At 54.9% G+C, this 24,794-nt stretch overlaps 1 protein-coding gene across 9 annotated transcripts in view; it reads left to right on the top strand.

Annotated features, from left to right (window-relative positions):
- F8 (coagulation factor VIII) overlaps positions 1–24,461 on the top strand; it is a 32,641-nt gene extending 8,180 nt beyond the window's left edge. For 2 of the 9 annotated variants that reach the window (XM_062006804.1, XM_062006803.1), the window contains 22 exons: positions 478–549; positions 1,007–1,096; positions 2,922–3,143; positions 3,377–3,611; positions 4,581–4,755; positions 5,805–5,898; positions 8,322–8,533; positions 9,273–9,423; positions 9,551–9,760; positions 10,404–13,149; positions 13,645–13,813; positions 14,918–15,124; positions 15,702–15,930; positions 16,030–16,212; positions 16,363–16,479; positions 18,065–18,136; positions 19,679–19,764; positions 20,253–20,408; positions 21,238–21,382; positions 22,608–22,756; positions 23,044–23,220; positions 24,068–24,461. In XM_062006804.1, the coding sequence (XP_061862788.1) occupies positions 478–549; positions 1,007–1,096; positions 2,922–3,143; positions 3,377–3,611; positions 4,581–4,755; positions 5,805–5,898; positions 8,322–8,533; positions 9,273–9,423; positions 9,551–9,760; positions 10,404–13,149; positions 13,645–13,813; positions 14,918–15,124; positions 15,702–15,930; positions 16,030–16,212; positions 16,363–16,479; positions 18,065–18,136; positions 19,679–19,764; positions 20,253–20,408; positions 21,238–21,382; positions 22,608–22,756; positions 23,044–23,220; positions 24,068–24,223 (6,053 nt within the window). In that variant the 3' untranslated portion in view covers positions 24,224–24,461. Of the gene's footprint in view, positions 1–477; positions 550–1,006; positions 1,097–2,921; positions 3,144–3,376; positions 3,612–4,580; positions 4,756–5,804; positions 5,899–8,321; positions 8,534–9,272; positions 9,424–9,550; positions 9,761–10,403; positions 13,150–13,644; positions 13,814–14,917; positions 15,125–15,701; positions 15,931–16,029; positions 16,213–16,362; positions 16,480–18,064; positions 18,137–19,678; positions 19,765–20,252; positions 20,409–21,237; positions 21,383–22,607; positions 22,757–23,043; positions 23,221–24,067 lie in introns of those variants that run through there. The other 7 variants (XM_062006805.1, XM_062006806.1, XM_062006807.1 and 4 more) reach the window with 7 other exon arrangements.
- The last annotated feature ends 333 nt before the right edge of the window (positions 24,462–24,794 follow it).

Raw genomic sequence — 24,794 nt, 5'->3', positions numbered from 1 at the left:
TTTACCTGGAGTGAGATTGGTCAGCCCTGGTTGAGGCAGCTCCTGGGGGTAGCTGTGGAGATCTATCTGTAGTCACTGGAGAGGAATGAGCAGAAGTCAGCTCCTCCCAGGGCACTATCTGCAGACTCCAGTGACTCACCAGTAGTTTCTCCACTGAGTGAAGTCTAGACAGCCTCCTAGTGCTAATGAGTGGGTGAGATAAAACGGGCTCTTCCAGGTGACTAAGTGGATCCTGAGAACCTGGGAGGGGAAGGCAGCACAAACTGACCTTTTGATGCCTTTTAGCTGCCTCTCAACTGTGGGCTTTTGGGGACTGCAAGGATGGAAACAGGGCTGTGCCAGTTGTGAGACATGAGAAAAGCAATCCACAGCCTGGCCTTGATTTGCCAGTTCTTGGAGGGCACAAAGGGAATTCCCTTGGGAAACAGGCATGGTGCTTGCTGACCTTTACAGAGATCTGTCCATGGCATCTTGCAGGGACCCTGGAGAGCAATGGGAACGAGGGTGCACAGCAGGAGTTCGTTTTGCTCTTTGCAGTGTTTGATGAAGGTAAGTGCCCTGTTGCCCCATGTCAGCCCCTGGATTCAGCCTGGTCTGGGGCACGTGCTTAGCCGTGGTGTGAGTGCAGCTGCCCAACCGCCACGCTGCCTCCCAAGGGTTTGAGCCTTGTAAGGCCACAACACGCTCCTGGTGCCATCTTCTTCTGTTCCTCAGGTGCCAGGAGCTTGCAGCCCCTGCAGCTCTCCCCTCCCATGCCCTGGCCTTGTTCTCAACACCCTGGCTAAAGCTGCAGGGGAGTGATGCCCTGTCACATGCAATGGTCACCACCACACTGATGCAGAGCCATGGGCAGGTCTGCAGTGGATTTCCAACAGGCACCACACAGCTGACCTCCCTGGTTTTGCCTTTTTATCCTGTTTCCTCCCAATGGGAAGATATCCTTTGGTTTGTTTGTTCTTTGAAATGCTGTCAAGTGAAAGATGATTATGTTCTCCTCTCTCCATAGGGAAAAGCTGGTACTCTGAGCTTCAGCCCCTGCCTCACGAGAGGACAGAGCTGCACTCCATCAATGGCTACATCAACGGCTCCCTGCCCGGTGAGTGCTGCTCTGCCAGGAGCAGGGCTGTAGCTGCATCTGTAAAGTCAAGGTAGCTTGTGCAAGGACATGAGAAAAGTCATCAAAAAGGAGCTCCCAGGTGATGGATCTGGTAGGATGTTGGTAGAATATGTTCACCCTATCACATCTCAACTCCTTGTCCTGCCTTGTCCGTTTATAGGGCTTGTTCCCATCCATCTGTGTTGCCAGGTGCAGCTGAGCTTTTTGGAGAGCTCCAGAAATAGTGCTGGTAGCAAAGGATTTCATCTTTTGCAGCCCTGTGAACAAAGCTGGAGGTAGCACCGAGGAGGAAATTCAGCTTTCAGTAGCCTGGGTCTGACAACACACCTCTGTGTGGTTTGTGTAACAGCATCACAGAACGGGTCTGCTTGGGAAAGACCGTTCAGATTATCAAGTCCCACTGTAAACCTGACACTGCCAAGTCTGCCACTAAAGCATGTCCCTCAGCACCCCATCTAGATGCCTTCTAAACACCTCCAGGGATGGTGACTCAACTGCTTCCCTGGACAGCCTATCCCAGTGTCTCACAACCCTTTCAGTGAAGGAATTGTTCAGAACATCCAATCTAAACCTCCTCTGGTGCAACTTGAGGCCATTTCCTCTCATCCTGTCAAGTTGCTGCTTGGGAGAAGAGACTGACACCCTCCTACAGCTTTCTTTCAGTCAGTTGTAAAGAGGTGATAAGGCCTCCTTTCAGCCTGCTTAAAACAAAAGGCTGTTTGTGGTCTGAGTGAAGACAATAGCTGGCATTTTCTGCTCTTCTTCTGGGAGAAGGCTCAGAGCTGCCTGAGAGTGAAGAATCTCCAAGGCAAAGCACTGCCAGGAGACCAATTTCCATCAGCACCTTTGGTGAACCACAGTGTGAAACCTCCCACCTGGGTCTGGCTGTTCTCCAATAAAAGGCAAAAGCAAAAGTCTCCTCAATTGGTTGATCCATGGAGTTTAAGAACTGAAGTAGAACTCATGATTAATCTGTGCCACTGTGCCTGTACAGTAGGTTTCTACCTTGAGAAGGTGTCTACCTGCACCCAGCAACCCCATTTGCCTGTGGGACGTGCCCTGAGAGGTGTCTGATGGAGAGATGGCAATGGAACGCTGAGGGCCTCAGGATGGAGCCTCCACCCTGTCTCCTCCCAGTCTCCTGGGATCTGTTCCAGTCACCTCAGTGGCAAAAACAAGCGCTTGACTCTGTATTTGTTTGGCTTCAGCTTCCAGGAACTCTTCCTTGTTACTCACTTCCCTGCTAGATTACAAAGCCCTTCAGCACACGCTGATTTCTCCCCAGGAAAATGTTTTTGGGATGCAGTCAAGTCCTGTCCCGTTTCCTCAGCACAATGAGCTCTTGGGCTTTCTCTGAGGAAGGAGTTTTCTCCAGTCTTCAGATAATCCTGGTGACCTCTCTCTGCACTTTTTATGGGGTATTTCAACTGCTGCCAAGGAGATGCTGGAGCCCTGCCCCAGACACAATGATTTAGTATCAGGCTTGCCAATGCTATGGCCAGAGAAATGATTCTTCTTCCCTATTCCTGATTCCCCTGTTTAGAGTCAAGGAGCACATCTGCCTCTTTTGCCATTGCATCCTTCTATGAGCCCCCAACCCTGTAAATCTCATCTCAGGGGGGTGATGTGGCCTGTGCCTCTGTTTTGCTCAGATGTTAATCCACGTTCAGATGCAACATCTCCAGCTCTGCAGCCCGTGGGACACATCCAGCACGTGGCAAGCTCTGAGTCCATGACACCAAGAGTGGGGACAAGGGATGGGACAGAGTGCTGATTCCTGGGTCCTTCCCTTCTCTCTCTGCAGGTCTCACGCTGTGCCTCAAAAAGCAGGTTCATTGGCACGTGATAGGGTTGGGCACTGGGCCAGAAGTCCACTCCATCTTCTTTGAAGCCCACACCTTCCTGGTGAGAAGCCACCGTCTCAGCAGCCTGGAAATCTCCCCTGCCACATATCTCACAGCCCAGACTGTGCCAGGGACAGCTGGCTGGTTTCGGATGTTCTGCCAGATATTGTCCCACGAGCAAGGTAACCTCACTCTGCAAGGGTTTGGGGGCAAAACCTTCAGGGGGTGGCCTGGGCTGAGTCACAGCTCCAAGTGCCACAGCTGCAAGGCTCCTCCTGCTGCGTGGTGTTACATCCACATGCCATCTGGCCCGTGAGCAGGATGGCAGAGGTTGACCCATGTGGTGGCCCATTGGGTGGGGACAGCCTGGGGGAACGTCAGGGTGACCCTTTCTGCCTGGCTTGTCTGAACCCAGCTGGCATGGAGGCCGTTGTGAAGGTGGAGGAGTGTCTGGAGGAGCGCCTGATGAAGATGGGGAAGTTGTCAGATGAGCCAGAAGACGTGGAGTACCCCGAGGAAGATGAGGAAACTTACCACGTGATCCAAGTGCGCTCCTTCGCCAAACAGAAGCCCATGACCTGGACTCACTACATCGCAGCTGAGGAAATGGACTGGGACTATGCCCCTGTGAAGCCAGTGTCTCTGGACAGGTAAGAGTGGGCATCTATGAGGCTGCTCTTTCCTCCTGCCCAGCCTGGACTGTTTTGTTCTTAATGCTAATGGCATGGATGCAGGACAAGAATGGTCTTAGGGAGGCCGTGAGAAGGCAGGACCTGGCTTTGCTCCATTTTCCCCAATGCCCTGAAGAGACTTTGATCTCTTTGTTGCCCAGATGTACAGAGCCAGCCCCTTCTGAGAGGGCAGCAATGCCTGGTGACCCATCTTACCTTCCAGCCAGGAGGCTCTGCACAGCCAGGACACGTGCCCACAGCCCCAGGGTGTGGGTGTCCTTGCCCTCTCTGGAAGGATGTGCTCTAGATGGCAGAGGCAATTAGCCCTTGATGCTGCCCCACTTTTTCAGGGGAGAGGTGGTAGAAGTGGGACACCTCAGAAATACCTCAGTCAGCATTGCTGCCTGGTGACACTCGTCACCAGTCCCAACGTCGCTGCTGACACGGGCTGTGTGCAACTGGGACTTGCTTGGTAGTGGGGTCACTGGATTCTGCCCTGGATGGGATCCCAGCCAGCAGCCACTGCAGCAAGGCAGGCAGGGCAGAAATCCCCACGTGCAGGGTAAGCCAGAGGAGAGGTCCTCTCCAGCTTAGGGCTGGCTTTAGCTCCTGGGAAGGAGCTGGGATGATCAAGGAAAAGCAGCTGCTCTGTTGCCTTGTGCCCGCATACAGGTGGCATTCCCTGACACAGAACAACCTGCCATGCTCTCAGCTCTCACAGTTACCACTTCCCTCCAAGACAGCTTCAGCCCTAGGCTGCCACTGTGCAACCTGGCTGAAGATTTCACTTGAGAGGTCATTCCCCAGGATGCAGGTGGTGGTTGCAGGGATGGGTGTCCCCACTGTGTCTGTCCCCTGTGCAGGGTCCTTGGGCAACGGGAGGGTCTTGCTGTGGTTCTGACAGCATCCTGCATGTGGCTGTTTGCTCTCTGTCTGCCTTGCCTGCAGAAACCTGACAGCCCTGTTCCTGGAGGCTGGGCCTCAGCGCATCGGTTCCAAGTATAAGAAAGTGATGTTTGTGGAGTACGAGGACGGCAGCTTCAAGAAGCGCAAGGCATCAGATCAGCTGGACAAGGGCATTCTGGGGCCTGTCATTAAAGGGGAGGTTGGAGATCAGTTTAAGGTAAGAAGGGTTGGTTTCCACAGAGAGGGACTGAAGGGGAAGCTTGGGAACTTGATGCAGTTCCTCCTAGGTTTGTGGCTGAGGTCTGACAGAGCTTTTGAGGTGTTCTGTCAGGTTTGGTAATGGCCAGAGTTCAGCAGGAAGGGAGATGTAACTGAAGGCTAAAGCTAAATGCTCTTGAGACCAGCAGAGATGCAGAGGAGATGGCACAGTGCCCTTGATTTGACTGCATTGCAGGTGTCTTAGGACCCGTGTGAATTAGTCCACACGTGGCATCCAGCGCCTTCCTCTGAGGCAACAGTGTCCTCTCATCCCCGGCTCTTCTCCATCTGTGTGCTGTTACCAAAACCACACAGCACTGGGGACTGTGTCTCCCCACGTGCCTCAGTTGACCATTTGGTTTGTTTGCTGCTAGAAGTAATGGGATGGTTTCCAGGAGACTCACATTTCTGCTCCCTGCCTGGGGTTCCCTGTGCAGCTGTGGGCATAGAGCTGGAGGTAACTCCTGTGGCAGACTCTCAACAGAGCTGAATGTTTCTATTTAGCTAAATATTTGTATTCAATATATAAATATCCAACATTTCTCTAAACAGAGAAATAAATGGAGGGCTTCATGCAGTGAAGTGGGGAGCACTTGGAAGCTGTTGACTGCTGTGCATCCTTAGTGTCTCGGTGATCTCTTCTGTCTCACATGCAAAGTGAGACTAAAAATAGTCCCTTTCCCTTTAATACATTCCTGCTCTGGCAGGGGAGTTGGACTGGATGATCTTTCAAAGTTCCTTCCAGATTCTGTGGTATTTTCCTGCCCTCCCTAGAGTAGGCACCTCCTGGAAGCACAGACAGTGCAGACTGGTAGAGAAGTATTCACTTCTATTCTATCTCCTACCTTGTGGTTCCAGACACATCTGGGTTCCTCCCCATTGGATGCTAGCAGGTAGCTGACCTCAGAACACTCCTGCCCAACGTTTCCCCCCTCTGTGAGGACAGTGAGGGCAGCCTCGAGGCACCACAGTGTTCCGAGAGCCTTAAACGTGGTGTCATCGTTTCAGATTGTGTTCAGGAACCTGGCAAGCAGACCATACAACATCTACCCCCATGGCCTCACCAGTGTACAGCCATACCATGCTGTGAAGTCCTTTCAAGGTAAGACAGACCACGAGAGTTTGAGACCTCACTTGGCTACTGCCATCCATCTGGTCCAGGAGACCTCCCTGCAGCCTGTGGTGGGACTGGTTGTCTGCCCCATCCATTGCACCCTGAGCTCTGCAATCCCAGAGGTGATGATGGTGATGCAGCTTGGATCACGTCCCCCCTGGTGCCATGTAACCTTGTCTTTGATGGTGGATGGAAGAAGGGGCAATGTCAACCAGGAAGATGAGACCATGTTGTTTGCTCCATCCTGGAGGCTTCCACTTTCCAATGAGGCAGGAACCGCCCTGGTGATCCTGCCTGGGTTGGTCAGTTTGCTTACAGCCCTCATTCGTGGCACACCACCCTGCTTTAATGGGTGCTGTTACCTTGCTTTCAGCTGGCAGCTGAATTTTCTCCCTAGTAGCAGGTACAGGGCTGTGGGTTAGATTTGTGGTGAAAGCAGAGGTGGTAACACAGGGATGTTTTGGTTAGTGTGAGCTTGCACAACATCAAGGCCTTTTCTGCTTCTCACCCTGTGAGGGGGCTGGGGAGCACGAGAAGCTGGGAGGGAGCATGGCCAGGAGAGCTGAGCCCAGCCAGCCACAGGCTGTTCCATGCCCTGGGCCATCATGGGCAGTGTGTGACCTGGGGGAGCTGCTGGGGCATCGCTCAGTGCCTGCTCAGCCACTGCTTTGGGCACCACTTGCCTTTGGGTTTTTCCCCTTTTATTTATCCTTTTTTCTTTGTTTTTTATGTTATTTTTCTTCATTATTATCCTGTTTATCATTAATGTTGTTGTTATCTTGTATTTCATTTTGGTTAGTGAACTGTTCTTATCTGAACCCACGAGTCTGATCCTCCCCCCATGCCACAAGGCAAGAGGGAACTACTGCATGTCGCTGGGTTAAACCAGGACAGGGGTTCATTACGATTCAGACACTCCCTCTCAAAGCTTGAGGTCCACAAAGCTTAGGGCCACAGAGATGCTGGAGTGGAGCATCTGCCTTGTGCTGAAAGGCTGAGGGAGCTGGGGCTCTGCAGCTTGGAGAAGAGGAGCCTGAGGGGTGAGCTCAGGAATGGTTCCAGATGCATCAAGGGTGGGTGTGAGGAGGCTGGAGCCAGGCTGTGCTCAGGGATGGCCAGTGACAGGACAAGGGGCAACAAGCTGGAACTGAAGAGCTTCCAGAGAGACACAAGGACAAAGTTGTTCCCTGTTGAGGTGAGGGAGCACTGGCAGGGGCTGCCCAGATGGGCTGTGGAGGCTCTTCTCTGGAGACATTCCAACCCAGCTGGTTCCTGTGTGCCCTGCTCTAGGTGGTGCTGCCCTGGCAGGGGGGTTGCACTGGCTGAGCTCTGCAGGTCCCTTCCAACCTGTGATTCTGTGAGGTTTTTGCTCTGGAGTTGCTGAGTTATCAGGTTCCTGTCCTAGAACTGCTTTCATCCCCTGACAGCATGCTTCCATGGTCAGGACTTGTGCAAGGCCATCCCACATCCCCCCAGCACTAAACTGTGTCCCATCCCTTTTCCCTTCTCTCTGCCATTTCGGGTGCATCACAGTGACTGGAGCAATCACAGAGGTGAGAGAAAAGCTCCTGTGCTGCAGCAGAGGTGGCAGCAGCAGGATGGCACCCACTAAGGTCTGCAGTGAACTAGGGCAGCTCTGTGACCTGTTACTGACTAAATGAAGGGTTTCCTTTCAGGAAAGCCAAAAGGGCAAAGCAGCCCATCATCTGGCAGGACTAAAGAAGTCAAGCCACACAAGGGAGCTGGGAGACATGTCACTGACAGAGGTTCCCCAGCTTTGCCAGCTGGTGGAAATGGGCAAGTCCTGCTCCTGGAGCCACAGGGATGATGCTCACAGGGAGCAGAAATGAACTGTTCCTACCCTGACTGACAGATGAGCTTTGCAATGGCTCTCAGGTGGGCACTTGGAGCAGAGAAAGGTTTTTTCCTAAGGCTGTGTCAGTGCAAGGTCCTGCTAAATGTTCAGAGGATGTATTTGCTGTTTCCTCCTTCCTTTCCTCATGGTCTAGCTATATTTGCTTAAAAGCCAGCGTTTCCATGCTTTGTTTTTCACCCAGCCAAGCCCAGCTCTGTAGCTCCATCTGCACACTCCTCTAGGCAGCCCAGAGCTCAGACAAAGCTGAGACTGGGCACATTTTCCAGTTTGCAGGAGTTTCAAGGGCTTTCCACACTAGACAAATGTCTCTTCACCCTCACCTGGTCCCAGGGCTCCTTTTGTCTGGATCAAGGTTCCATGCAAGCCCACGTTAGCAGCCAGTGTTGCCAGCCCAGGCTGCCCATAGCTGTGGGCAGTATCTGATGGAGCTTGTGTGGTCAAGGAAAGCTCCCTTTTGAGCTCTTAAAAAGTGAGATCACACCTTGCAAGAGCAGCCCAGGCCTAACTGATGTGTCCTCGGGCTGTGTGTTCCCAGATAAGGATGTGAAGGACATTCCTGTGCCCCCTGGCCAGTCCTTCACCTACAGCTGGAGGATCACCACCGAGGACGGGCCCACGCAGGCAGATCCTCGCTGCCTCACCCGCTTCTACTACAGCTCCATCGACCCAGTCAGAGACACAGCCTCAGGCCTGGTTGGGCCCCTCCTGATCTGCTTTAAGAAGTCCATGGATCAGAGAGGAAATCAGGTGAGTCCTTTGTCACCTCAACTGCCAGGCTGCAAGACTGGAGTAACTGTGGTGGGTGAAATATTTGGGTAAAACCAAATTAGTCCCCATGCCCCTGCCTTCCCCATCCTCCCCTGCATGCTCCCTTCTTGGGCCCCTCAGCTGCAGAAGGACAGGGAGCTGCTGGGGAGAGTCCAGCACAGGGCACAGAGATGCTGGAGTGGAGCATCTGCCTTGTGCTGAAAGGCTGAGGGAGCTGGGGCTCTGCAGCTTGGAGAAGAGGAGCCTGAGGGGTGAGCTCAGGAATGGTTCCAGATGCATCAAGGGTGGGTGTGAGGAGGCTGGAGCCAGGCTGTGCTCAGGGATGGCCAGTGACAGGACAAGGGGCAACAAGCTGGAACTGAAGAGGTTCCAGAGCAACACAAGGACAAAGTTGTTCCCTGTTGAGGTGAGGGAGCACTGGCAGGGGCTGCCCAGATGGGCTGTGGAGGCTCCTTCTCTGGAGACATTCCAACCCAGCTGGTTCCTGTGTGCCCTGCTCTAGGTGGTGCTGCCCTGGCAGAGGGGTTGCACTGGCTGAGCTCTGCAGGTCCCTTCCAGCCCTTGAGACTCTGTGATTCTTTCCACACTTGGACTCTAACTTGTGTGAAATAAGAGTAAACTGTTCCCCATGCGCTCAGACCAACACTTGGAAGCTGCACTGGGGCCTGGAGGCACTCTGATCAGACCAGGAGTAGGCACTTCCCTCGTTGCCTTGCAGATCATGTCAGACAACGCGAGGTTGGTGCTGTTTGCGGTGTTCGATGAGAACCGCAGCTGGTACCTGCAGGAGAACATCAGGCGGTTCTGCAGCGACCCAGCACGTGTGGATCCCCAGGAGCCTCAGTTCTATGCCTCCAATGTGATGCACAGTGAGTGCTTGAGCTGCAAAGCCTCAGCAGATGCAAGGCCCATCCCTGCCCTAGGGAACAAGCAGGGCACATGCAGCCGTGGGGGAGTCAGGTCCTGATGGGATGTTTCACTCCTGCTCTCTTTCAGCTATTAACGGCTTTATGTTTGACAATCTCCAACCAAAGCTCTGCCTGCATGACGTTGTGTACTGGTATGTCCTGAGTGTTGGGGCCCAAACAGATTTCCTCTCTATCTTCTTCTCTGGAAACACATTCAAGCACAACATGGTCTTTGAGAACGTGCTTACTCTGTTCCCGTTCTCTGGAGAAACGGTCTTCATGAGTTTGGAAAAGCCAGGTTAGTACACAGCTGGTACACACCACGGGCCTGGAGGCACAGCAGAGCTGATTGAGCAGCTCCATCCAGCTCTCTGGTACCCTGTTACATTTTGGCAGGTCTGGGAACAAAAGCAATGCACAACCTGCTGGAACAGGAAAGTGAGAGGCAATGATTAAATCCTTGCAAAGCTTCAATCAAAGGAATCAAATAACTGTGCTTCATTAATAGGATGATCCTGTTTAGGATCATAAGATGTTCTGCTTGATAATACCATGAGCAGCAACGTGGCCTCGTGGGCAAGAAGCCAATGGCAGCCTGGGGGCATCCAGCAGAGTGTGGGCAGCAGGGCCAGGGAGCTTCTGCTCCCCCTCTGCTCTGCCACATGTCCTGAGGCCTCAGCTGGAGTCCTGTGCCCAGTTGTGGGCTCCCCAGCTGCAGAGGGACAGGGAACTGCTGCAGAGAGGCCAGTGCAGGGCCACCCAGATGCTCAGGGGACTGGAGCATCTTCCTTCTGAGGAAAGGCTGCTGGACTTTGGACTTTGCTTGGAGGCTGCCTGGAAGCATAAGTTTCACTAACAGTGGATTGACATGGGGATGGCAGCTCTTCTGATTTCCCACCAGGGTGGGCTGATGGTGTCCCTCTTGTCCTCTCTTGACACAGGTGTCTGGACTCTGGGCTGCCTGAATCCTGAGTTCAGAGACCGAGGGATGCACGCCAAGTTCATCGTTTCCCAGTGCCAGCACGAGCAATACCCTGATGAGGAGGATTATGTGGATTATGAGGAGGAGAACTATGCTTTTGACTTCCAACCCAGGGGCTTCTCCAAAAGAAAGAGGTGGCCCAAGCCATGTGTGAAGGAGCAAATGAACAACGTCACCTCTTCCAGAAATGAGGCAAAGAAGCCGAGGTTGTGCTTGCCACAACCCAGCCGTGGGGCTCTCCTGGGCAATGGCAGCATTTCTGAGCCCACTGCCAATGGCACATCAACATCCTTAGGAACAATCCCACATCCACCTGCTACACCCATGTCTTCTCTGCCAGAGATAAACTATGAGCCAGTGTCCTATGAATCCTTCCTGGAAGATGAAGAAGAAAGGTCAAAACTCACCAGCCAGGATGAAGGGTTTGGAGCTGTCCCACCTGGAGAACCCTTGACAAGTGTCAGTGGAAGGGTCCAGGGTGCTGTGAGCTCAGAAGAGGGTCAGCAATGGCTTCACCAAGTCATGCCAGCTCCACAAGATGCTGATGCAGGAAAGGTGACAAAAATCTCAGAGGTGCAGGAGCCAGTAGAAAGGATGATGGTCCAACCTGGTGGACCATTAGAGATCCTGGAGGCAGAGCCTCAAAATACAACTACTCGTGCAATGAGCTTGTGGGATTTCATTGCTTATGCCACTAGCAAAGCTCCTCTTGAAGAGAACAGGAGCTCACTTGACCAGAACGACCTGGAGCACACCCTGAGACTTCAAGGGGTGTCTTCACAGGGTGCTGAGGACAAGTTGCTAAGAGGGGCTGATGAAATATCCTTCGATCTCTACAAGCCAAGGGAGACAATCAATCCCAAGCCAGCTGTAAGCAGTGATCATCACTCCTACTCCACACTGCACAATTCTTCTGCCTCTTCAGGTGAGACAGGAGACAAGAAGACTTCTCGTGCCATGGTTCACAGCCACACCAGAGAGAGCTCATCAAATGAGCTGGATGTGAGGCTGAAAGAGAGCCCTCACAGAGTGGTCTCACAAGGATTTGATCTGTCTCCTGAAGGGAAAGATACTTCTTCCTCAGACCTGGGACCCAGCAAACCTGTCCAAAGGCAAATCCTCACAGATGAGAGTAACTCCTTGCCTGCAAAAAGAGACCCAGAACAAGAGGCCAGTGAACTTGCCAAAGGCATAAGCCTTCTAGAAACCACTTTTGCACACACCAATGACCTTGAGCCTTCCAGCTATGTAATGACAGAAGAGAGGGACGAATTAATCTTGGAGTCAGTGTTTCAGGATGCTACAGCCACTAAAGAATTGCCAGAGATGGACAGTCCTGCCTTTCCTGAATCAAATGTTGCAGCCAATGACACAAGGCAGTTCCCAAATGCTTTCTTAAACAGCCCTGAGCAGATTCTGAGACAGAAAGCTCCAGCCCCGAGCGTGAGTGGCCCTGACTGGAGGCCTCGACAAGTCAGGTCGCCGGAGAGCAGAGGTTTGATGCATGGTCTGGGTCTTCCCAACACCAGCTGGCCTGGCAGCAGAGAGCCCCTCTCTGAGGGTAACAGAGCAGAGCAGGATCTGCCTAGGCAGACCCCTGAGACAGCAGTGAATAAGAAAGGCCCACAAGTGTGTGGACCCCATGCCCCTTTTTGCAGTGCTCGCTTCAAAAAGAGGTCCCTGATCTCAAGTGACACTTTGCCTGAGGTAACAGTGGCCCAGCAAAGCCTGGAGGAAAAATCAAATGGGACTGGAGGGAAACCACAGCCAGGCAGGGATGCTCCACAGGGGATGCTTGGAGATAGTGCTGACAAGATGCCTCCTGAGGGGAGGCCAAGCACAGGTCGGGGTGTACAGAGCAGCAGTGAGAGAGCCTCATGCATTGGATGCTCCTTCCCCGTGCAGGGGGCACTGGGGAGTGAAGCAGTGATGGAATCAGGCAGCTCAGAAGTGCAGGCTGCTGCTAGGGCTGGAGACCTGCCCTCAAACTGGGACCCAGTGTCCATGGGGACAGCAGGACATGCTGGGGGCTTGAGGAGCCCAGCTTTGGAAGAGCTGCAGCCAGGCAGAGAGGCTGTCTGGGGGGCTCCTGGGAGCGAGCAAGCTCTGAGGAGAAGCCAGATGGAGGAGGAGACAAACTCTGTGGAGCAGCTGGGGCAGTTCAGCCCTCAGCCTCAGCAACTCAGGGTCAGTGTCACAGAGGACTACGTGCCTGAGAGCACCTCTGGGCAGACTCCAGAAGAAAACCCTATGAAACCAGCCTCCAAAGAGGACTACTCCCTGTCTCCAAGCAGCCTTGCTCCCAACCACAGCACTAGCAACCAGCCAGCCAAAGCTGTGCAAGCCACTCAGGATGGGTGGCAGGAGCTTGAGGGGGAAGATGTCCTCAGAGAAACCAGGAGGAGAGAGGACCAAGGCCTCGGAAAGCTCACGGAGAGTGGGGAGACAGATGGGGAGATGAACCACGGCCCAAGACAGAGGAAGAACAACGGGACCCGCTCCAGCCCCTCAAGGCCAAAGGCTGACAAGGCAGAGTACGACGAGTACGGGGACACGGAGCAGCCCCCCGAGGAGTTCGACATCTACGGCGACGAGGAGCACGACCCACGCTCCTTCCAGGGGGAGGTACGGCAGCACTTCATTGCAGCAGTGGAGGTGATGTGGGAATATGGGAACCAGAGACCTCAGCACTTCCTAAAAGCCACGTAAGTGTGACTTGTCCCTCATCACAGAATCATCTCAAGGGCTGGAAGGGGCCTGGAAAGCTCACCCAGTGCAACCCCCCTGCCAGGGCAGCACCACCTAGAGCAGGGCACACAGGAACCAGCTGGCTTGGGATGTCTCCAGGGAAGGAGCCTCCACAGCCCATCTGGGCAGCCCCTGCCAGTGCTCCCTCACCTCAACAGGGAAGAAATTCTTCCTTGTGTGATGGATTCCTCCTGCACTGAGTTGGCATGAGCTGGCAGGCAGGATCACAGGTCTATGACTACACAACCCAGCCGAGCAGCCCAGGGGAAGGATGCTCCCAGCACCTCCCCTCCACCTCGAGAGATTTCTAACTTGAGCCAGCTAAAGCTTCCTTGCAAGTGGGTCAGGGATGCTCTTAGGCTCTGCCTCACCCCTGCCCTGCAGCAGCTTTGTCATGGCTGCCCTTCCTATGGGGGACTCTTGCCTGTGTTCCCTAAGTGCCCTCCCTCCAGCAGGGAGCCGTGGGGCAGCAGCAGGAAGCCCCGGCCCCGGTACCGCAAGGTGGTGTTCCGAGAGTACCTGGATGAGTCCTTCAGCCAGCCGCTGCAGCGGGGGGAGCTGGAGGAGCACCTGGGCATCCTGGGGCCCTACATCAGGGCAGAAGTGGAAGATGTCATCATGGTGAGTCAAAAGTTCCCATTTCCTATAAAACCTGGGATTCCCCCCGTTGCCAGCCGTGCTCAGCTAGAGGGAGAGCTGAGGTGGGCTCTGTCATGCCCCTGGGTTTAGAGCTTAGAGAGAGAGGAGCTTCCTCATTGGTACCCTGCATGGCAGTGGAGATGGTGTCAGGTTGAGAGGCAAAGCCACCATTCAGAGGGACCTCAATGGCTAGAGGAAGGGGCCAGGAGGAACCTCAGGATGTTTGGAATCACAGCCCTGGACCTGAGACAAACCCAAGCCCTGTTAGAGCACAACCCAAGCAGTTCCTGGGCTCCATGGGGAGGCTATTGAGTGAAGGAGGAAGATATCATGAAAAGGCTAATGAGCTAAGCAGGACTGGGTGCTCTGTGTGAGGGCAGGCTCAGGCTTTCCTCACCACCAAAGGTCCTCCAGCACTTACCTAAGGAAGAGGTGAAAGGCTCTTCACCAGGTTCAGGACTTGTTGGCCTGGAGAAGTTGCCCAGTTTTCACTAAAATCTTCACCAGGATGGATTCAGCACCTTTGGGCTTGACAGGCAGCTGATTGTGCTCCCATTGACCAGGATGCATCTTCCACTGGGGATCACAATGTACAGCCACAGCTTGTGGTTCAGCAAGGGTTGGCCACTGCATGGGGCCCAGCTGGAGGTCTGGGCACTAGGGACACGGCTGGATCCAACCCCAGAGTCACAGAATCTCAGGGTCTCAAGGGCTGGAAGGGACCTGCAGAGCTCGCTCAATGCAACCCCCCTGCCAGGGCAGCACCTCCTAGAGCAGGGCACACAGGAACCAGCTGGGTTGGAATGTCTCCAGAGAAGGAGCCTCCACAGCCCATCTGGGCAGCCCCTGCCAGTGCTCCCTCACCTCAGCAGGGAAGAAATTCCTCCTTGTGTTGCTCTGGAAGCTCTTCAGTTCCAGCTTGTTGCCCCTTGTCCTGTCACTGGCCATCCCTGAGCACAGCCTGGCTCCAGCCTCCTCACACCCACCCTTGATGCATCTGGAACCATTCACGAGGTCCACAGCACTCTCAGCCCTGCACCCAGCCCCCTCCCACACTCCTTTTGCTTTGCCTTTGCTCTGGTGCAGGTGACATTCAAGAACCTGGCCTCACGGCCCTTCTCCTTCCACTCCCCGCTGCAAGCCTACGAGGAGCCGCCGGGCACCGCGGCGAGCGGCGAGGCCGTGCAGCCCGGCCAGCTCCGCAAGTACTCCTGGAAAGTGCTGCCCCAGATGGCTCCCACCACACAGGAGTTCGACTGCAAGGCCTGGGCTTACTTCTCCAACATAGACCTGGTAGGTGGGAGCCTGCTCTCTGGGGCATCCTAGGAAGGAGAGCTGGGCAGCGTGCCCGGGTGCAGGCTGTGAGGTCAAGGCTTTTGCTATAGTGCCATGCTGAAGGTAGCTCGTGGCTGTGTGGATTCCCAGGTGTCTGATAGTGACAAATGCATGCTGCTGCTTTCTCTTCCTTTCTAGTAATTGGGTTTTTCTTCTCTTTCTCAGTTGTACCAGCTTATGAGACTTGTAGGGAATTAGGCTTCTGCAGCCCCCTACAGCTCTGCCAAACCTGGCTGAATCTGGCCCTCGGGTTCCAGTGTTAGTGAGGCAGGGACTGTTGGAAAGACAGACAGACACCACTTCTCTTGAAAGCATCCACTTGCTGCACAGCCTTTCTCACCTAGGGACAGAGTGGGGATCCCCCAGTGAACTGTGTTCTCCCCACCCTGCCCACGCCGTACCCCGTGGGAGCCAGCCCAGAGATGCAGACAGGGACACACACAGGGCCACCACTTTCCTGGCTGCTCTGCTGCTTGTGGGTGTCAGCACTGCCTCCCCCTCCAAGGCAAACCCTTCTTCCCCGGCTGCCTGGCAGGAGAAGGACCTGCACTCGGGCCTCATCGGGCCGCTGGTCGTCTGCCGCCGTGGGGTGCTGAGCTTCGTGTTCAGGAGGCAGCTGGCTGTGCAGGAGTTCTCCCTGCTCTTCACCATCTTTGATGAGACTAAAAGCTGGTACTTCCTGGAAAACATGGAAAGGAACTGCCAGCCTCCCTGCCACATCCACCACAACAACCCTGACTTTAAGAGGAACCATTCCTTCCACGGTGAGGACCCTTTGCCCCCGCCCTTTCCATCCCAGGATCTCTACTGGGATGGAAGAGCCCCGGAGCCTTGAGCCGCTCCTGAGCCGCTGCCTTCCCCAGCCATCAACGGCTACGTGAGTGACACCCTGCCCGGGCTGGTGATGGCCCAGCAGCAACGGGTGCGATGGCACCTCCTGAACATGGGCAGCACCGAGGACATCCACTCTGTGCACTTCCACGGGCAGCTGTTCAGCGTCAGGACCAGCCAGGAGTACCGCATGGGGGTCTACAACCTGTACCCCGGTGAGACGCGGCGCGGGCACCCGGCACAGCCCAGCTGCCAGGGCTGGGTGTCAATGCCTGTCAGCAGGGGCATGGGTTTGCACAGCCCTTGGTGCTGTGGGGTGTGTTACAGACAATAACCGCTCTGCTCTGCTCTCCATCCCTGGCCAGGTGTCTTTGGGACGGTGGAGATGTGGCCCTCTCATGCTGGGATCTGGAGGGTAGAGTGCAAAGTTGGAGAGCACCAGCAAGCTGGCATGAGTGCTCTCTTCCTTGTGTACGACCAGAGTGAGTGATCCTCTTTGTGCTGTGGTCTGCTTGCTGCCATGGCCATGGCCAGCTTGGTTTAGAGCTCCCTCCCCCAGGTCTCTCAGCATTTCCCCTGGGGTGACCCAAGTGAGACCTTCTGGTCATGACTCTGTCCAGAGACAGGCAGTGAAGCTGGGGAAGGGACAAGTCTGATGAGGAGCAGCTGAGGGAGCTGGGGGTGTTCAGCCAGGAGAAGAGGAGGCTGAGGGGAGACAGCAGCCCTCTCTGCAGCTGCCTGAAGGGGAGTTGTAGTGAGCTGGGGGTCGATCTCTCCAGTGATGAATGACAGGACACGGGGAAATGGGCTCAAGTTGCACCAGGGGAGGTTGAGATTGGAGCTGAGGAAGAACTTTTTCACCTAGAGAGTTATTAAGCACTGGCACAGGTTGCCCAGGGAGGTGGGGGAGTCCTCAGCCCTGGGAATATTCACAAGACTCATAGATGAGGTGCTGAGGGCTGTGGTTTAGCTCAGTGCTGAGCCTGGCAGTGAGAGCTGAGGGGTTGGGCTCGACCTTAAAGGTCTTTTCCAACTGTAACCATTCTGTGATGCTGTGACTTCAGCCCTTACCACCCTGCAGAGAGCAGAGTCAGGGCCATGGCTGCAGTGAAGGCTGGGAGACCAGCTTCATCTGCCTACAAACATCTGCTTCCAAAACTGAGGGTCCCTGGACCTCCCATCAAATGCACTTCCCTCAGCCACTACCTGCACACACTGGGGCCTGCCCATGTTGTCAAGAGGTAAACTGAGGCAGGGAGTGATGGCAGGAGGCAGTGAGCAGCAGCACTGCCTGACTGCTGGTTGCTCTGGTAGAAACAGCCCCAAGAGCAACTGCAGGTTGCACAGGAAACCTCTGCCTCCATCCACCCCAGAACACCACGTTTCTGCCTCCCCAGAAGTGAGCACTGGAGGAAGTGGGTTGTGAGAGGAGTGTTTTATCACACAGTCACAGTCTCTCTCCTCTAGACAGGTGTTAAAGGTCAGCCAGAAAATGTTTTCCATAAGTTAAAAATCTGCTTAAGGCTGGAAACTTGAAGCATGAGCCATGCAGGGGAGAGGCCACGGTGGGACAAGCTGCTGACAAACAGCCCTGAGCTCAGCACACCAGAAGAGAGACACAGAGAGACAGAGGTGTCAGGAAAACTTCCCTTTAGTGACATGATATTTGGTTTTAAAAGATGCTGCCTAGCAACAAAAGGGCTCAGGAGCAAGGCATGGGTATAAGGAAGGACACTTGTCAGCATTGCTGGGGATCAGGACATGGGAATGAGAGGCTGGGGACCCAAGAGACAGGAGTTTGGCAGGAGGCTGCTGTGGCTGATGCTGGGGACTCCCTGCTGCTGATGTTGAGGTTGAGAGCACTTTCCAGCACCTCTAAATGCAAGGGATGGATGTGGAGGCATCCAGAGCCCTCTGCTTGGGGTGTGACACAGTCCTGGGGGCTCCTGAGACAACCTTGCTAAGCCTGAAGGCTGCTACCCAACCTAGGCTTTGCCTTCCAAAACCTTGTATCTAACCAGTTCTCCCTGTTTTTTTTTTGCCCTCCTTCTCCCTGTTTGGCTTTAGACTGCAGAAACAGCCTGGGTCTGGCCTCGGGCCACATCGCAGACTCTCAGATCACAGCATCAGGGCACTATGGTGAGTAGGGGCTGTTCCTGAAGGAAGGTCCCTGAGGTTTGGGCAGCTTCAGCCACCACAGCTGGGTTCTTTGCCTGACCAAGGCTCTGCTGTGTCTCTGGCAGAGTCCTTCCTCCCTCCATGGCCAGGTCAGTGTCTGGCCCATCCTGTCAGTGCCCTGCCACTCTGTACATGGCTGCTCAACCCTGGGCTGATCCTCAGGCCCCATCCTGAGGATGGACTTACAAAACACCACACAGCTGCTCATTTCACCCTCCATCCTCCCCCACCCCCAATGGTGGGATGGGGCAGAGAAAAGATAACCAAGGGATCAAGATAAGGACAGGGAGGCCTCAGACAAAACAGACAGGGTTACTCAGCTTGGGGAGGAAAACAACATCAATCTGTATGCAATCAAAAGCAGAACAGATAGAAAACAAAACAGAGGAGGATGATGAGAAAGGTGCAGCCTTTAAGGTTTAACCTTTTCCCTCCAGCTGTCTTCCTGGGCTCAGCTCCCTGCTCCCCATATCTCCCCCACCTCAGTGGCACAGAGTGGCAAGGAATGGAGGATGCAGTCAGTCCCTCACAGATGGTCTCTGCTGCTCCTTCCTCCTCAGGAGAGGAGGACTCCTCACATTCTTCCCCTGCTGCAATGTGGGGTCCCTCCCACAGGATACAGTCCTTAATGAACCTCTCCAGTGTGAGTCCTTCCCAAGGGCTGCAGCTCCTCACAGGCTCCTGTAGCGTGATCTCCTCTGCAGCAGCAGCCTCACAGGCACATTCTGCTCCAGTGCTGCCCTCCCACAGAGTCACAGCCCCTCTGTGACAGTCACTCCCTCCAGTGTGAAGTCCTCCCTGGGCTGCAGGAGGATCTCAGCTCCACTATTGCCCTCCATGGGCTGCAGGAGTATCTCAGCTCCACTATTGCCCTCCCTGGGCTGCAGGAGGATCTCAGCTCCACTATTGCCCTCCCTGGGCTGCAGGAGTATCTCAGCTCCACTATTGCCCTCCCTGGGCTGCAGGAGGATCTCAGCTCCACTATTGCCCTCCCTGGGCTGCAGGAGGATCTCAGCTCCACTATTGCCCTCCATGGGCTGCAGGAGTATCTCAGCTCCACTATTGCCCTCCCTGGGCTGCAGGAGGATCTCAGCTCCACTATTGCCCTCCCTGGGCTGCAGGAGTATCTCAGCTCCACTATTGCCCTCCATGGGCTGCAGGGGGACAGCTGCCCTCTCCCCATGGGATGCAGGGGGATCTCTGCTCCAGCACACCTCCTCCCCTCCTTCCTTGCTGACATTAAGTCTGCACAGTCATTTCTCCCAGTCTTTCCACCACCAGCTGCAGATTTCCCCTTCTCAGTGATGGCAGAGGTGCCTGACTGGCCTGAGGTGGGGCCAGCTCAGAGCTGGGGGAAGTTTTGAACAACTTCTTACAGGGACCACCCCTGAAACCTGTTACTGAAATACAGCTCCACATCAGCCCAATGTAGCCCCACACCACCTCCATCTGGGCAGTGGCAGGGGCCAGTAGCACCCTCATATGTGTGTGCTCTCCTCACAGGGCAGTGGGCTCCGTACCTGGCCAGGCTGGGTAACACTGGCTCCATCAATGCTTGGAGCACCGACCGCAGCAACGCCTGGATCCAGGTGAGAGGGGCCCTGTGGCTGCAGGCACTGCTGGGAGCACTGCAGGGCTCCACTCCTGACTGCTGCCCTGTGCACAAGGACCTGCACAGCTGGCCAGTGTCTCCCCAGCTCCATCTGCCAATTCCCCTGCTTCCCCTCTGGGAAGGAAGCTCTGAGATCCTAATAGCAGTTGGTCTGGCCATGGTTGCCCCTGGCCTGAGCCCCAGATCCCTCCTCAGTGCAGCAGAGGAATCACCTGATGGCCTGGCTACAGCATCAGATTGTGAGAAACTACCCCCCCAGAGACCAAATGACAACAGCTCACCCTCCAAACAACTCTCCTGTGCCCCCTCCCAGCTGTTGACTAACTTGGACCCTCATGAATGACTGTTATAACTAGTTCCATAAGCTGTGCTCAGCTGCATCCCGAGGAAGTGAGTCCCACAGCTTTACAGTGCCCTGCCTGGATGTGCTTTGGGCTTTCTGTCAGACCTTTCTTTTGTTCCCAGGTGGACCTTTTGCATCTCATGATTATTCATGGCATAAAGACCCAAGGGGCCAGACAAAAGTTCTCCAGCCTTTACATCTCCCAGTTTGTTGTCTTCTACAGCCTCGATGGGCAAAAGTGGAAGAAATACAAGGGGAATGCCACCAGCACTCAAATGGTAAGGCAAAGGGGCCCTGAGGACACTGGCTTCCCAGAATGGTGTCTGTCAGGGTGGTGAGGGCTAAGGAGTTCTGTACACAAGGCAGAGATCTCCTGAGCCCCTGCATTTGATGAGGGCAGGAACAGTGAGCCAGGATGACTGAGCCACACATCTGAGATCTGCAAGGGATGTGCTGCCTGTGTCCATCTGTCTCATTTTGACTGAGCTATTTCTCTCCACAATCCCGAGGGGCTGTGAGATTCACTCTCTGATGCTATGTTGCATGTTCCTTAGGGCTAGCCATCAGATTGTGCCTGAACGTCTTGTTCTTGACCCCCAAAGGCAAATTTGGCTTTCTCAAAGCAGTGGGCAGATGCAGCTGATTTGAGGCTTCTCTGCTTTATTAGAGAGAAACTTCCTAGCCTAAATATGCATCAGCACTGCAGCATGAGAAGTATCCAGACAAACCTCCATCGTGGCCAAAACTTAGCCACGTGGCAAGCACTGGCTTAGCACCCAGCTGCTCCAACAGGTTCTACAGTTCCACTGATGCAGGTTCTACTGACTTTTGTTCTTTATTTGCTGGAAACACAACAAATGCATTTGTTTGCACAGATCCTGAGTTCCTCCTCTTCCAGGGTGTGGTTCACCCTGCTTTGGCCCATTCACACCTCTTTGATCTGAATCAGGTCTCAAATCCTTTCCCTGAGCTGCCCCTGGTGATAAGATACAGACCTGCCAGACAGAGATCTCCTTCTCCCCACTGCTCCTGGCTACCTCTTTCCACTGCTCCAACAATCCTTTTGGGTTTGGGTCGTGAGGGGTTGTTTCTTCCCTTTCCCTGCAGCTGTTCTTTGCAAATGTGGATGCAGCTGGGGTGAAAGAGAATAGCTTCAGCCCCCCCATCGTAGCGCGGTACGTCCGCATCAACCCCACGCACCACAGCATCCGCAGCACGCTGCGCATGGAGCTCCTGGGCTGCGACCTCAACAGTACGTGTGCCCCTCTGCATGCCAAGCCCTGCAGCTCATCCCCCGGGCTGCTGAGCGCTTCAGGACTCAGCTGGGGAAGGGGGAGGCTGGAGATGGCATTGAGGTGTTGTGGGAACAAAGCTGGAAAGTCTCACTGTGGTCTTAGGGTCAATAGCAATGGCAACAGCAGAGAGAGCGGGGCCAGCTCTCGCCACTATTATTCCTGAACCTCTTCCTCCAGGGGAGGTTCAGGCTGGGTGTGAGGAGCATGGATTTGGAGCATGTCTGAGATGAGGAAGGGCTGAGGGATCTGGGGCTGTAGAGCCTGGGGAAAAGGAGGCTCAGGGGAGACCTTCTCACTCTCTACAGCTACCTGAAAGGCAGCTGCAGTGAGGTGGGGTTGGGCTGTTCTCCCTGGTATCAAGCAATAGAACAAGAGGAAAAGGCCTCAGGTGTTACCAGGGGAGGTTCAGGCTGGGTGTGAGGAGGAATCTCTTGGCTGCCAGGGCTGTCAGGCATTGGAAGGGGCTGCCCAGGGAGCTGCTGGAGTCACCGTCCCTGGAGGGGTTTCAGAGCTGAGTGGGTGCTGCACTGAGGGCAATGGGCTGGTGGGTGATGGAGCTGGGACAGAGGCTGCACTCCACAAGCTTAAAGGGCTCTTCCAGCTGAAACCATTCTATAAGTCTATGATTCTAACCACCAGAAGCCTCCAGCAGCAGCTCTGCTGATAGCTGGGGAGCTGCTGCCTCAGTCTGGGGGAGCAAGGAACAAGCAGAGACAGTCACTATTGGCTTTTGCTGTGATTTTGACACTCCAAGGTGAGACAGGCTGCTCTGGCCCACAGAGCAATGGTGCTCTGGCTCCTTTCTTCACACGCCAGCAGGGCAGACTGTCCAGTGTCACCCCATGCCACAAGCCTGACAGCTGTTTCTGAGGCAGCTATCCCCCTGACAGGTATTCTTGTCCTTACCCTGGAGACTGGTTCTGGAAGATTCTTAACATTCCCCCTAGATAAAAATCTTCAGGGAGAGAAGAAGGTGAGACCAGTATCAGGTGCAGTCTGTCACTGTGGAGCCACAGCCATGCTCCACACAGAGGCCCTGAGCAGTGCAGGGACCATGACACCAAGGCAGAGAGGAACCTGTAACCAGGGGAAGCACATGGAGGGCAGCTGGAGCAGTGAGCAGCCAGAAAGCATCTCCAGGACAGGATGACAAGCATCACTCCTCTCACTCCTCTCTTCTAGGCTGCTCCATGCCCCTAGGGATGGAGAACAGAGGGATCCCTGACCAGCGTATCTCTGCATCCTCCTACAGCACCAACGTCTTCTCCAGCTGGGCACCGTCCCAGGCCCGCCTGAACCTGCAGGGAAGGACCAATGCCTGGAGGCCAAAGGTAGCCCATGTGAGGAGATCCCCAGGCAGGCAGGCAGCTGGGCATGGTGGGATCCCAGCAGGCAGGCTGGGTGCTTGCAACCTCTCCTAGCCAGGGCTGCGTGGGGAGTGTGTAGAGCCACGTGCACAGAGCTCCTGCACTGACTTAGCACCCAGCTGCTCCAACCAGATGCCTGCTAAGGGCTGGTGATGCCCTAAACTATATTCAGGGCCAGCTTGGCTTCAGCTGCAGTGAACATGTCTTTCTCATTGCTGCTGAAGGGTTGAAAGCTGTCTGTCCTTCCCCAGAACAACAGTCCCAGCGAGTGGCTGCAGGTGGACTTTGAAGTAACCAAGAAGGTGACTGCAATCATAACCCAAGGTGCCAAAGCTGTCTTCACCAACATGTTTGTGAAGGAGTTTGCTGTCTCCAGCAGCCAGGATGGTGTGCACTGGAGCCCAGTCCTGCAGGATGGCAAGGAGAAGGTAGGCAGAGCTGCTCCACAGCCAGAGGCAGCCCATGGCCACCCTTGGGGCAGCAAGCACAGCCCCTGGCACCAAACATGCTCACAGGACTTTCTGCAAGAGCAGTGAGCCAGGCTATGTCTCCCTTCCAAATGCATCATTCGTGATGCATCCAGCAGAGTGTGGGCAGCAGGGCCAGGGAGCTTCTGCTCCCCCTCTGCTCTGCCACATGTGCTGAGGCCTCAGCTGGAGTCCTGTGCCCAGTTGTGGGCTCCCCAGCTGCAGAGGGACAGGGAACTGCTGCAGAGAGGCCAGTGCAGGGCCACCCAGATGCTCAGGGGACTGGAGCATCTTCCTTGTGAGGAAAGGCTGCGGGCCCTGGGGCTGTTCAGGCTGGAGAAGAGGAGACTGAGGGGGCATCTCATTCATAGCTCCAAATCTCTCACTGGTGGGTGTCAGGAGCTTGGGGCAGCACTTTCTTTCTGTTGTATCCAGTGGCAGGACAAGGGGTGATGGGATGAAGCTGCAACACAAACAGTTCCATTGAAACACAAGGGAAAACTGTTTGAGTGTTTGAGTGAGGGAGCCCTGGCCCAGGCTGCCCAGGGAGGGTGTGGAGGCTCCTTCTTGGGGGTCTTCAAGACCCTCCTGGACATATTCCTGTGTGAGCTGATGTAGGTGGGAGCTGCTTTGGCAGGGGGTTGGGCTGGATGAGCTCTAAAGGTCCCTTCCAGCCCCCACCATGCTGTGAGTCTCTGATTCTAAAGCTTTCCCAATCCGTGCTGCTCTGGGTGGATCCTGTCCTCAAGCCATGGGCTCGCTGTAGGGGTAGAGGAGAGCATTGCCCTGATTTCTCTCTCCTCTCTAGCTTTTCAAGGCAAACCAGGACCACAGCAGCACGGTGATGAACCCCCTGGAGCCGCCGCTCTTCGCCCGCTACGTGAGGCTCCATCCCCGCCGGTGGCACAACCACGTCGCCCTGCGGACCGAGTTCCTGGGCTGTGACACCCAGCAGCAATACTGACAGCTGTGGGGCCTGGCACGGGCACTGCCAGCCTGAGGGCTTGTGTTGGCCATGGCACTCGCTCCAGAGCCACAGCCAGCCCTCCAGGGCCTGGCCAGCCTGGATGGTGGGGAGGGAGAAGGCCTGCAGAGCCAGTTGGCTCCTCATCAGCCTCTTCCCGTCCCTCCTCTACCAGATGCCACAGTCAGATGTCATGCTGAAGAATTAAACTGTAATTTTCCAGTGTAATGTTGAAGAATTAAACAGTAATTTTCCAGTATGTCTCTGCTCTTTCTCCTCTGCTTCAGCCTGGGAGTCCCTGGGGGCTCAGCCAGTGTTGCCAGCAGCTCTAGTAATTAATTAGCCCCAGAGCTTCTCAGCTTCGTCTTGCAGGAGCTCAGGCTGCCTGGGAACAGTCCTGGAGGAGGAGGAAGCAGAAGAGATAAGGGCTGGGGGAGGAGGCCCTTCCTTCCCCAGGCCCCAGAGCCCATTTCACAAGTGGTGGGGATGGCTGGCTTGAGGAAGGCAGCACACAGCCTGACTCAGCACTGGGCTTTGGCCTTCCACTTCCCTCCATCTCCTTCCCGTGATG

The sequence above is a fragment of the Colius striatus genome, chromosome 13, assembly GCF_028858725.1.
Source record: "Colius striatus isolate bColStr4 chromosome 13, bColStr4.1.hap1, whole genome shotgun sequence".
NCBI lineage: Eukaryota > Metazoa > Chordata > Aves > Coliiformes > Coliidae > Colius > Colius striatus.
The sequence above is the reverse complement of the archived record's forward strand: the minus strand, read 5'-3'. Positions and strand labels throughout refer to the sequence as shown.